The following is a 13126-nucleotide window of genomic DNA, read 5'->3' on the forward strand; positions in this document are numbered from 1 at the left end:
CGAATGTGAGGACCATGGGGAGAAACTCTGAGAGAAACCTCCAGGGAACCAATGAGTCTACAGACTGGAAAAAATGTTGCTTGGTCAGATGAATTTCAACTTTCAAGCCGGTTAGCCACACTTTTGGAACCTTTTATGACCACAGTGTACCTATTCTCTAATGCCCCCCCCCCCCCCTCTGCAACATTGCGTTGATTTCATGTCAACATGGACTCTAAAGAAAATTTCTGAAACCTTGTGAGATCTATGCAACAAATAATTAAGGCAAAATGGGTCCAACAAGGTGTACCTAATAAAGTGGCTGTTTCTCAGGGATCTGCAAAGCTCAAACAGATATATACCTCCCTCTAGTGGAATATCTAACAATTGTCTATAGTTTAAGTTGATTACTTATGTACTAAAATTCTAAGACCTAATTCATTTGAAACCTCAAAGTTTTTATTTATTTTGATAACAAAAAATAGAATAACCCCATCAAGTATTGTTTTAATAGGATCTAATATGGGACATAATCTAGCTGAACATAGCCAGTCTGTCTCTGTATGTATGTTACTTGTTAGATGTTCAGGCAGGCAGCTGGTTTCATGTTGCACAATGACGGCTCACCTCCAGCAGAGGTTGTCCCGTTTAACACCGGCCAGGCAGTTAGACATCTGTCAGGATCCGGTTTTACGTAGACCAGCCGCAGTCAGCAGCAGCAGGTCCCAGAGCACGACTGTTGGAGACCACAACGAGGAATGAAGAGGGTCTCCATGGTTCTCCATCCGTCCTGGTTCAAACCGGATCATCTACTATCACAGGAAGACGTTGCCTTTCTGAACAAGAACTAAAGCTGAACATCTGACAAAGCAGGTAGAATGCACACTTTCAATCTCCCCTGATCCTTTTGAGCTATGGATGTGTTTCTCACTGTATACCAACCAAGCTGAGTAAAACCAACAGTTGCTTTGTTTACATACTTGGTTCTTATACCAATCAGTGTTCAATGTTTGGGCGGTCCTGGTTTGTGTCAAATATTTAAGAATATTTAATATAAATTCACTAGCGAGCGAATTGAAAGTATGTTGTATGACTAACACTGATTAAAAAAAACCTCAGATTTTGAAAGCAATATGCAGTGTACAAAGATATCGGTGCAAAAGATAAAAATGAAAATGCAGAGAAAATCAGATTTAAACCCGAACGGAGTTCTGTGAGATCCTCAAATGTCAACCTACCTTTGAACGGATTGGGGGATGTAAAACTTAAATAAGTAGAAATGTACAGTCCTTATTTAGTAAATGAGAAGTTCTGGGAACTCATTCTCTGGGGTAAATGGATACCTCAGCAAAAGAGTCAATAAATACGTCTATACTCTCATTTAGAATGTTATTTGTGTCAAAGTCATTTATATACCTTACACAGCAGCAATAACAGCTGGTAATCAAAATAAAGTCTCAGAAATGAACAGCAAAAGTAACAAAACCAGACAGAGACAGAGGCACACACAGGTAAACATACAAAATCAGGGATAATTTTACATTTATTACTATAGAATTGAAGTGTTACAAAGGAATATTCTAGATACTTCATACCTGACTGTATTCAGGCCCTTAAACATTCAAGTCCTCAGTGGACCAGTAAGAAGACTTTTAACATCTATCGTGGCAGAAGGCCGATTTAGAAAAAAGAAAATAAATTTATGTCAGTGTTTAAATGTATTTCTGAATCCACTGTCATCAGTGTGGTTATATTAAAAATGGCGCAATACTTTGTACTTCGATTATGTAATTAGCGAATAGAAGCAGTCCAAAAAAAGGAGCTCTGAGGAACCCCACAGGTCATGTTTGTTAGCTCAGATTTATTACTGCCAAGTGAACCGATTTAGCGCTGAACCAGAAAGTCAGTCAAATTTTTTACTTTTTCAGCCCATCAGGATTCTATGAATAATCTGTTAATTTTGGTAACAAAAACCAAACAGAGCATTTAAAGTTCAGTAATATGCTTCAGATGACATTGCTGCTTGCTGGTCTGAAACACCTCCACTTTTTTTCCAGGAATTCGTTGCTGTGAAAACTTAATGAGCGTTTGTCTTACATTTTGCCATTTGAGGTATACTGAAAAGCCAAAGGCCGAGAATTTTGAGTGGAGTTAAATGAAGCGATGCAGAGCGGAGGTGACGAGGTGCTCCAGCACCGTCGATGCTAAATCATCTGAACTTATTGCAGCACTCTAAATAGATGGGCTAATGCAATCTGGAAAAGTTAATTATCTCGTGTGAGCGGGGCAATAAAGGATGTGGAATTAAGTTGATGAAGTGTCGGCAAATACCTGGGTCTTCTACAGTACCTTTACTTCTTTGTGACTGTCAGTAATGTTGAACAGCCACTGGTATCGTCACATTCATTTTAATGTCAGAGAACTACTTTTTAAACTTGGGTTACTGTCTATCACCTTCAATTTGCATTTCTGGGAAATTAATTCCTGGAGTTTATAGCTGGTTAACTTCAATATCAACTTTTTAAAGATAAGATATTTATATACTGAAGTGGGAACGCTTTACAGACATTTCTCCTTGCCTTCCCATTTTCTCAGCTTCCGTAAAGTTTTGGTCATGCAGTCTCTGACTCGGGAGATCCAGAGCTTTTCCCGGACGCGGCTGCGAAAGCAGTGCACCCGTGTGACGTCGCTGAGTGGCCGTCGCATTATCGAGACCTGGAAAGGTTCGACAATTACTGTGGTGGAAGACCCCGTGCCCCCGGAGAAGATGCTGGGCTACGTCCCTGACACCTCCTGGGACCTGCAGGTCGGCTTTGTCAAACCCTACCTGCTTCTGGGTGAGTAGTCAAGTCACACAGCGACTCGTCGAACAAGTGCGAATAGAACACGTTTTATCTGGGTGGACAATCCATCCATCCATCCATCCATCCATCCATCCATCCATCCATCCATCCATCCATCCATCCATCCATCCATCCATCCATCCATCCATCCATCCATCCATCCATCCATCCATCCATCCATCCTAGGTTCCCAGAAAACAGACACGTAGTATTTTGGTCATACATTATATATCAGAAATGTTTTGCGTTTCTTAAATGCTCATTCCTAAAAGTGTAGTTCAATTTAAGGTTTTTTTCTATAACCCATCCTAGTTATTAAAGTAGCATTTTAAACGCAGCATGCTGCTTAGTCTCTGCCCTCTTCAGCAGACGGGTTCACCTCCTCTCCCTGCCCTGGCCTGGATGTCACTTTCTGTCAACTACCATGACCTCCCGGGTCAGAACCTGTAACATGAGTGCCGAGGTGGGGGTGTACTGGAGGAGACATGACCCACGAGGATTTACTTATGGAAGCTGGATGAACCTTTGACCTGCGTCTAATTGACAGTGTGTGTGTGTGTGTGTGTGTGTGTGTGTGTGTGTGTGTGTGTGTGTCAACAGGTTCCCAGGATGCTGCACATGACTTTGGCACGCTAAGAAAGCACAAGGTGAGCAGATCAGGTCAGGTTCTACATCACCAAAGGCTCTTTGGCTGTGCGGGAGCTCTGGGCAAAAGTCTCGGGTCGGCCCTCTTTGCTTCTTAGAACATGACTCTCTCACACTCTTGCATATGTATCTTTTAAATAAGTATGCATGTACGGAACCACGTAAAGAAAGTGTTCACACCCCCTTAAACCTCACCGTGTTTTGTCACAACCACAAACGGTTTATTTCATATGGATTCAATGTGACAGAGCAGCACAAAGTAGTGTGTGTCTGTGATAGGGAATGAAAACGATGCATGGTTTTCAACATTTTCTACAAAAAAAGAAATGAGAAGTATGATTTGATTATGCATTCTGGCTAATTTTCTAATTAAAATCTAGATCTTCCAATTGCGTTAAAAAGTAAAGTAAACAGAGTTCACCTTTATTGATCCTCAGCAACATATAGACCAAGGAACATGGCAGGCAGGTTAGGGCTAAAGTTGTAGAGCATTTTAAAGCAGGGTTAGGTTCCCACAGACTCATCTTCTGTAGAAGAAGGGTAAAATTACTAACCTTACCCAGATGTGGCCGTCCACCTAAACTAACAGGTTGAGTGAGGAGAGCTTCAGAGACTCAGCCATGGTAGCTCTGGAGGAGCTGCATAAATCCACAGCTCAGGTGTAGGAATTTGCTCTCAGGACAACTGTTAGTCAGGCACGGATCTGATCTTTCTGGAAGGTTGGTAAGAAGAAATCCATTGTTGAAAGCATTTCATAAGAAGTCCCTTTTGTAATTTTGACACGAGCCGTGTAAGGTAAACAGCAAATATCTGGAAGAAGACGCTCTGGTCAGGTGAAACCAACACTTACCTTGTTGGCCTAGATGCTATATGTTGCAGAAACCTAACCGGTCTCCTGTACACATTGTGGTGGCAGCGTGATGCTGTGCTGGTGCTTCTCCTTAGCAGGAACAGGGAAGCTGATTAGAGTTAAGGCAAACATGGATGGAGCTGAAACCACAGCAATCCTGGAACGAATCCCATTTGAGGCTCCAAAAGGCTCGTGGCCATGGTGATGGTTCACTTCCCCGCAGGATAATAACCCTAAACATAATCCTGTTCATTAATTAAAACGACTCAGTCTAATCCAGATGAGATTTATTGATTTGGGACTTAATCTTGTTTGTCAGCACAAACTCTCCATCCAAACTAAATGAGTTTGAGCTGTTCTGCAAAGAAGAATGGGTGGATATTTCAGTGCGTGGATGTGCACAGCTGGAAGAGAAAAAGACCTGCAGCTGTAATTGTTCCATATGTTGACTGGAGGATGAAAATAAATGCACGCCACACTTTTCAGTTTTACTCTGGAATAGAAACCTTGCAAACCACTTTTATTCTTATGCCTGACAATCATGCACTACTTTGTGCTGATACTACTACTACTACTACTACTACTACTACTACTACTACTACTACTACTACTACTAATAATAATAATGTTTGTAGCTGTAACATGAGAAAATGTAAAGAAGTGCAAGAGTTTGACGAGTTTTGCTCGACACAGTAGTTTTGTAAACACATAAAAAACACGGATAAATTTAGAAGTCTGGATAAAACGAAAGTATGGGAACAAACAGGCGAAGCCATGAAGATCGTCTGAGTTAGAGCTGGGCTAAATGATCCCTTCTAGACACATTAGAAAATAGCCCTGCACTTTTAAATCTCAACTTCATGCGACGTTTTATACGAGACATTGAAAAACAACCAGAAACATCAACAAAATCACCTGGCAATTCAACACCTATTTGTGTAAATTGTGCCTAAGCGTTTAAAAGGTTACTAATGCAAAAATAAATGTGTGTTGTGAGTTCTGTTCTTTAACTTAGAGTGCTTTATAAAACTGGGGTGCAAGACTAAACCTTTCTGCTTTGAAGATTGAGCAGCCGCTGTGGCTTTTCAGTGTCGCTGGCCTTGTGCACGTCACAACAAGATCTCGTGTTGCTGTGAATATAATATTCTTAACCATTAAGCTTTAAAGAGCATTCAACAATAAGGGGCTTAAAGACAAGTAAAGCGTAGTACGCACTGAGAGGGCTTATTTACAGCCTGAACGTTTCTCATTCAGATTGTCTATCCATGCATGCTGCGCACTTCGGTTCCACCAGCTCTCCTCCCTCCTCAGGTTTCTCACATCTTGAACGTGGCCTTCGGAGTAGAGAACGTGTTTCCGGACCTGTTCATCTACAAGACCGTCAGCATCCTGGACCATCCCGACACCGACCTGCTGCAGTACATGCAGGACTGCTGTGATTTCATCCAGCAGGCCCACAGAGAGGTAACAACTCTGCTGCCGGTCACTGCCTCTGTGACGACGTTTCAAAACGTGGCAAATGATTCTTAAATCAAGACTGGAAGTTTGTAGCCTGTCGCATAGCCTCCGTTTAATCTGGCTTTGCAAAGTGATAACATCACCACGCTATCGAATAACCAGATGGTCTGACTGGGTTCAACTGCACACTCTTTTCTGTTCTTTATCTCCTTCTGAGACAAAGAACTTGACCTCATCCAACGGACCTGACTTAGTTTACTGGGTAAAGGCTTGTCGGCTGCTGCGTAAAGATTAGGTTTTTGCCGACATGTTATTCCACAGAACATAAAAAGCTTTCATCCGAGCGAAAGTTAAATCGATTTTGTGGAAACTTTTTGCAACGCAAAGCCTTGCAAAAAGTATCCGTGACCGACAGCTTTTTCACATTTTGTCCCTAAACCGGTGCATGCTACTCTAATGACGGAGTGAAAAGAAAAAGATAAAAAAAAGGTTACTAATTCATCGCTGCATAATAGCTCAAACTCAGGATGAAGAGTGTCTGTGAACCTCAACGTTCAAGTCTTGCCACAGATTACAACAGTATTCAGGTCTGTCCCCTCCTCTTCAATATCTACATGCTCCCCCTAGCTCAGATAATAAAAAATAACAACATCAGCTACCATAACTATGGAGACGACACACAGCTTTACATCACCATGTCACCAGGTGACTATGGACCAGTTTAAGCACTGAGGAAATGCCTAGAAGAAATCAATGCCTGGATGTGTTAAAACTTTCTTCAACTGAATAAAAACAAAACTGAAGTAATAATTTTTGGACCAATAGAGGAAAGATCAAAAGTTAGCACACAGCTTCACCTGCTTCAGCTAGAAACCACTGATCAGGCCCGAAATCTGGGTGTAGTGATGGACTCAGACCTGAACCTCCAAAAGCATCTAAAGACAATTACAAGGTCGGCTTTCTATCACCTGAAGAACATTTCCAGGAATAAAGGACTAAGGTCTCAGCAGGATTTGCAAAAACTAATCCATGCGTTAATATTTAGTAGAATTGATTACTGCAACGGTGTTTTCACAGGTCTGCCTAAAAAGTGGATCAGACAGCTGCAGCTGGTCCAGAACGCTGCTGCCCGCGTCCTCACCAAGACTAAGAAAGTAGAGCACATCACCCCAGTTCTAAAGTCCTTACACTGGCTCCCTGTATCTCAGAGAATAGACTTTAAAATACTTCTGTTAGTCTATAAATCCCTAAATGGCTTAGCACCTAAATACATCACAGACTTGTTATCAGTGTATCAACCCTCCAGACCACTCAGGTCTTCTGGCTCCAGCCTACTCTGTATACCTAGAACCAGAACTAAACACAGAGAAGCAGCATTTAGTTCCTATGCTCCGCTTATCTGGAACAAACTTCCAGAAAACTGTAAAAGTGCTGAAAGCCTGAGTTCTTTTAAATCAAGATTAAATACACATTTGTTTAAAATTGCCTTTGAATGTTCTAGTAAACTCAATCACCACTTTTTTGTTCTTTTTTTGTTTCTACATTCTATCCCTACTTGCTTTTATTCCTATATTTTAATAATGTAAAGCACTTTACATTGTCTCTGTACTGAATTGCGCTATATAAATAAATTTGCCTTGCCTTTGCCTTTTGCCTTTACTTTGACTGGGCCATCCTGGCAAATGGATATGCTTGGCTCCATTGCAGCTCTGGCTGTGTGTTTAGGGTCATTGTCCTGCTGGATGGTCTCAAGTCTTTGCCAGCTCATTCCAAACCTCCGATTTCAACTTATCTGGTCAGAGCACCTTCTCCTTCCTGCTTGTTCTGTCCATGTGTTTCTGTCACATTTAAAACGACTTTCTTCTAGTAACTCCTCTACAACAGGCCACACGTGTGGAGGGCTTGAATGATAGTTGTACTGCCCAGTGACTCTCCCACCTGATCTGGGAATCTCTGCAGCTTCAGTTTAGGTGGACGGCCATGTCATGGTCGGTCTGCAGTTGTTCCTGACTCTTTCTGTCTTCAGATGATGCATTGAACAGAGCTCTGTTAGAGGTTCAAAGCTTGAGATATCATTTTCCACCCTAGCCCTGCTTTAAACTTCGCCACAGCGTTCTCCCTGACCTGTCTGCTGGGTTCCTCTGTCTTCTTCTCTCATGTTCTCCAACCAACCTCTGAGGCCAGAAGCAGAACACCTGGATTCATCCGCCGATCAAATCCCATTTACCACCCAGCAATGCGCTGGATTTCGTTTAAGGACGTCGCAGTAAACGTTTGTGGTTTGCAACGTGAGCAAAATGCGTAAAAAAGTTCAAAGGGTGTGAATACTTTTGCACGCCGCGGCGACGCGACCGACACCCTGACATCTTTGCCACTTGCTTCCTCTCCCCTTTTTCTGCTCTGAATAATAGATGTTTAGTTTTGTTGATGTTTTATTAAGCAGCATCTAGATCAGATCGCAGTGACATACAAGCTTTTAGCAGCAGAGCCTCGGCCTCACCTCAACACGACACCGCACACACACACACAGAGTGATTAGGCAGTCATTAGAGGTGTATGATTACAGGAAGTGTGCCTGTGTGTATGACTTCATCACCATGATATGTTTCTGTGTGTGTCTTTTTGGTAATTCCAGCCCTGATAACCAAACCAATTCATTCAATTTGAAATGAAAGATCAGATTACTCGGCAGACCATCTGGCTGACGATGACAGATACAGTAGATATTGATGTTGCTATGACAACCGCAAACAACTGAGCTCTTGACTGAAGCACAGACAGAACAACATAGTCCAACGGATATGTAAAATCTGCCACTTTTAAATTGCATTTGTTAATTCCCCCCCGCTCATATTTGATATCCAGATGCAACTTGTTTTTTTTTTTATGGTTTTTGAGCAAATGTTATGTCAGACTGCTCCTATTTACATTTATTCAGACTTTTCCTGAAGGTTTGGGCTAAAATCCAAGTTATTTTCCTAAGGATGTAACAGCATTTGTTCTTTTTCATGCATTTCGGACCATTTAACCAGAAGTTATGACTGGAAAATCTTTTGCAGTTTTGCCTCTACTTCTACCAAATATAAATATATTTAAATTTCTGAACAAATATCCTTAAGCTTACCCAGTTTACCCTATTTGTGGTTGAAAATAATCTTTGAAATATACCTAGCTTTTGATTGAATGCAGTATTAAAATTGTGTTTCACCAATAATCTTAAAGCCTTAACTTAAGCATGTATACTTTATACTATAAAGTATACACGCTTAAGTTAAGGTTATAGTTAAGTTTATAGATTAAAAAGGATAGATTTTTTAGTTCTTTCTCTGTTTATTGTTTCTCATAGAATAGATGATGCATTCAGTTAAAAAAAGTATTTTATGTTGAGAAATTCCTTATTTTATTGGCTGTTCTACCGCTGTCCGCCCTGCCATTTGCCATGTGGTGTAAAGTGTTCTTTTGATGGAACAGGCTGTAATTGAGAAGCTAATGAGTTCCTAAAGACACAAACAAACACGCTGTTTAGTGCAGCTCAAAGAGCTGAAGTCACAGTGAGTGTGTTCTGTTTGAGTGCAGAGCCAACCTGTGTTCAGATAAGATCACTGCACGTTACCCAGCACCTTCAACTTCCTTTTGTCCTTAATTCTTTTCTTTTTTCAAAACTGTTTAAATATTTATTGATGAATGGCAATAAGCAAGCTTAACATTGACATGAGGAATGCTTGTCATCACAGGTAAGGCACTTTATTTGTGCACTTCAATTGATTTCTAGGGAGCAAAGCAAAACTTTTTCTTGTTTCATAACTTTTGTTTTACTGCTACATTTTTGTAGTACTTCACTGAACTTTTACAGAATTAAGTAAATAGTAAAAGGCTTGTACTTGCATAGCGCTTCATCAAGTCTGACAACCCCAAAGCACTTTACACTACAGTCAGTCACTCCCACATTCACACCCTCACGGTGGTGAGCTATGTTTGTAGCCACAGCTGCCCTGGGGTTGGCTGACAGAAGTGAGGCTGCCATGCCAGTGGGGGATTGAAACGGCAACCTACCAGTTGCAGAATGATGGGTGTAATTTGACTTAAATAGCTACATAATCCTTGCCTTTTTTGTTTTGGTGAGAGAGAAATTGTTAGGATGTGATCATTTGAACAATCAGAGGACTAAATAATATATTAAGGAAAAAAAATAATCAACAGTTTTCCTGTGTTTTAAATGTTTAATTCAAAATCCTAGTCTTAACTAAGCCATTGTGTTGAATAGCTTGATTTTAAAATGACCAAGCTTCTAGGACAGGTAACATTATGCATTACTGGCATTATAATAATAAGCACTGAAGTGAATTATTGTTTTCTGGTGATACGAAATGACTATAGATAAAGATGCCAAGTAAGGATCCTTGAGGCACACCACAGGTCAGAGGTCGTAAAGAGAAAACACCAAGAACAGTAGCAACAAAAATAGGGACAACAACTTTAGAGCTTTGAATCAGTAGTTAAGGGATGCGTAAGTGATAACTCAACCCAGGTCAAATATTTTACTTGGCTTTTAAATTTACAAAGAGCAGCAGAAGTGCTATGATTATTGTATAATGCTTATAACAATGGTAAAAAGCAGCTTCTGCGAATACTCCTTACAATTTTTAAACCAACTAAAAATATTAGGTTGTAGAGGTAAATTAGTGTCTGAGGTTTCACCAACTATGGTGTAGAACAGCATGAGTATATTCAGACAAGAGTTTTATTTCCATGTACTTTATATTTTAATTAAAAAGAACAAAGTAAAAACAATCTCACAATAAAACTATAGAGTTTTAAGTTATTTTGACATTTTTATCCTACGCTGTTCTCCAAAATAATTTCTCACCATGTAAAAACTAAAATAACTGGAATTTTAAACTACACAGTGAATGCTAATACATTTGTTAACTCTGGTAGTCAGCTGTTTACTCAAGTGATTTGGAATGCTGAGTGAATTTTCTTTTTTCATGTGGCCTCTACAACACCTTATTTTAAATACAAATTGCATGAATGAAGAGGTGGAAACTTGCAAAAGGATTACATTTTTACACAAAAACCAACTTAGTAACAACTGAGACAAAAGATTGCATAACAAGGAGATTGTGTAAAGACACTAGCTATGTGGTGGAACGGTGGTTAGCACTCATGCCACACAGAAGGAGCGTTGCTGGTTTGAATCTTTACAGGGCCTTTCTGCGTAGAGGTTGAATGTTATCCCCATGCATCTAAAGGTTTTCTCAGGATACTTCATGTCTTCCACAACTGTCAAACAAAGTATATTCTCCTTAGGAGAATATAAAGCATACTGTATACAAACATACATACATACTGTGTCTAACTGTCCATTTAGGTGTGCACTAACCTTTCACACAGTCACTGTTTGGAAAGGCCCCAGCCCCCAAAAACCTAATAGGAATAAGTGAGTAGAGAAAATGGAAATTTGATGCAACACCCATTGCAAACTTTACTTCCTACCATTTAGAATTTTCTGGCTAACACTGTTAGCAAATGTTGGTGACAAGCTATGTAAGTTAAGATGCCTTCTGCTAAAATAAGTATAAGACCATAGGCTAGCCACCGAAGATAAAATTGCCAATTAAATAGCAAACATCGCTTTAGAACGGAAATATACTTAGAAAGACCTAATGTTCAGCACAAAGAAGCCATTTACAACCATCCATCCATTTTCTGACCTGCCTAATCCTTCATGGGGTCACGGGGGGTGCTGGTGCCTATCTCCAGCATTCACTGGGCGAGAGGCGGGGTACACCCTGGACAGGTCGCCAGTCTGTCGCAGGGAACACATAGACAGACAGGACAAACAACCATTCACGCACACACTCACACCTAAGGACAATTTAGAGAAGCCAATTAACCTAACAGTCATGTTTTTGGACTGTGGGAGGAAGCCAGGGTACCCGGAGAGAACCCACGCATGCACAGGGAGAACATGCAAACTCCATGCAGAAAGACCTAGGGTTGGAGTTGAACCGGGGACCTTCTTTCTGCAAGGCAACAGTGCTACCCACTCCGCCACTGTGCAGCCATTTACAATAACACCAACATTTAGAGGGCGTGTTCTTGGTGCTTATTTTGGTCCTTTGTTAATATGGACACAAATGTAGGAAGGCAGAAAGTGAAAGCTGAAAATAAACAAAAATTTACCTTGAAAACAAAACGTACAAAACCAAGGTCCAGATCGGAAGCCAACAAATTACAAGAGGAAAGCAGTGAAACAGGCTGGTGGAAACAGCAGGATAATCTGACCAAGAGATGACTTACTGGGAGATCCTTAAGATGAAAAGTTGATCTATGATCAAGTAGCTGCTGGATTAGAAACTGGGTGCAGCTATGGAGGAAGGGCAAGTAACTTAAGAAGAACTAATACAAATGTTAAAAATGGCTGATAGAACACACAGGGAACAAGGGAGTAGAAAATAAATTCATATGAAATATCAAAATAATCTCTGTAGTGACTCAAGTTATCATAGATGATAGGATAGGCACAAACAGTGATGATGAGTTTATCCTCCATTGTCGTCTTCACAGCTTTTCCTGGTCCTTCCGTCTTGTCGGAAAATCAGCCACTATGCCACAAAGTGGCCATTATTGTAATTTTGCATCACATGGAAAGGTTTTCCAATAGTGTTCCTCTGTGTTTAAGCTGGAATGGATTGTTTACTTAATCCTTGGACTAAACTGATGCATCCCAATGTGATTGTGTTTCAGAAAGGTGTTGTGCTGGTCCATTGTAATGCCGGTGTGTCACGTGCACCGGCTGTGGTCATTGGTTACCTGATGTCATGTGATGGACAGCCCTTTGAAGACGCGCTCTCAGCGGTGAAGTCTGCCCGGCCTGCCTCCTCCCCCAACCCTGGCTTCCTGGAACAACTGAGGAACTACAAACCGCCCACAATGAACGGGTCTAAAGACTGAAGGCAAAAGTTGGGGGAGGTCATACAGTTTGGTGACAAATCTGTCTGACTGTAATGAAAACACTGCTAAGTAATCATAAAATCTGATATGATTTAAAAGTATGTATGAGGTGTAGAATATTTTTTAAGTGCAGAAATACTCTTCAGCGTTTACAGAAAATGTTAGACACTAAATATCACAATGAACTGTGAGAATAGGTGTATTTATCCAAAGTTCCTGTTTGATTTACATTTATTCTCCTGTGGTATATTCAATTGTGTGGATTTTGACATTTCAGATGTTTTTTGTGAGCTACTGACCTATAAGATCTTTCTTTTGCTCTGGTGTTTTTTGTGTATTAAAGCTACTGTCCAGTGGTGCAGTTCTTTTCAGTAGCAACAGCACATCAATCATA

At 40.6% G+C, this 13126-nt stretch overlaps 1 protein-coding gene across 1 annotated transcript; it reads left to right on the plus strand.

Annotated features, from left to right (window-relative positions):
* The first annotated feature begins 697 nt into the window (after window positions 1-697).
* dusp19a (dual specificity phosphatase 19a) lies at window positions 698-13126 on the plus strand. Its single transcript, XM_012879518.3, has 5 exons — window positions 698-852; window positions 2575-2816; window positions 3423-3469; window positions 5629-5781; window positions 12526-13126. The coding sequence occupies exons 2-5, from the start codon at window positions 2594-2596 to the stop codon at window positions 12730-12732; spliced, it is 630 nt and encodes a 209-aa protein (XP_012734972.2). The 5' UTR covers window positions 698-852; window positions 2575-2593; the 3' UTR covers window positions 12733-13126.

The sequence above is a fragment of the Fundulus heteroclitus genome, chromosome 7 (assembly GCF_011125445.2).
Source record: "Fundulus heteroclitus isolate FHET01 chromosome 7, MU-UCD_Fhet_4.1, whole genome shotgun sequence".
NCBI lineage: Eukaryota > Metazoa > Chordata > Actinopteri > Cyprinodontiformes > Fundulidae > Fundulus > Fundulus heteroclitus.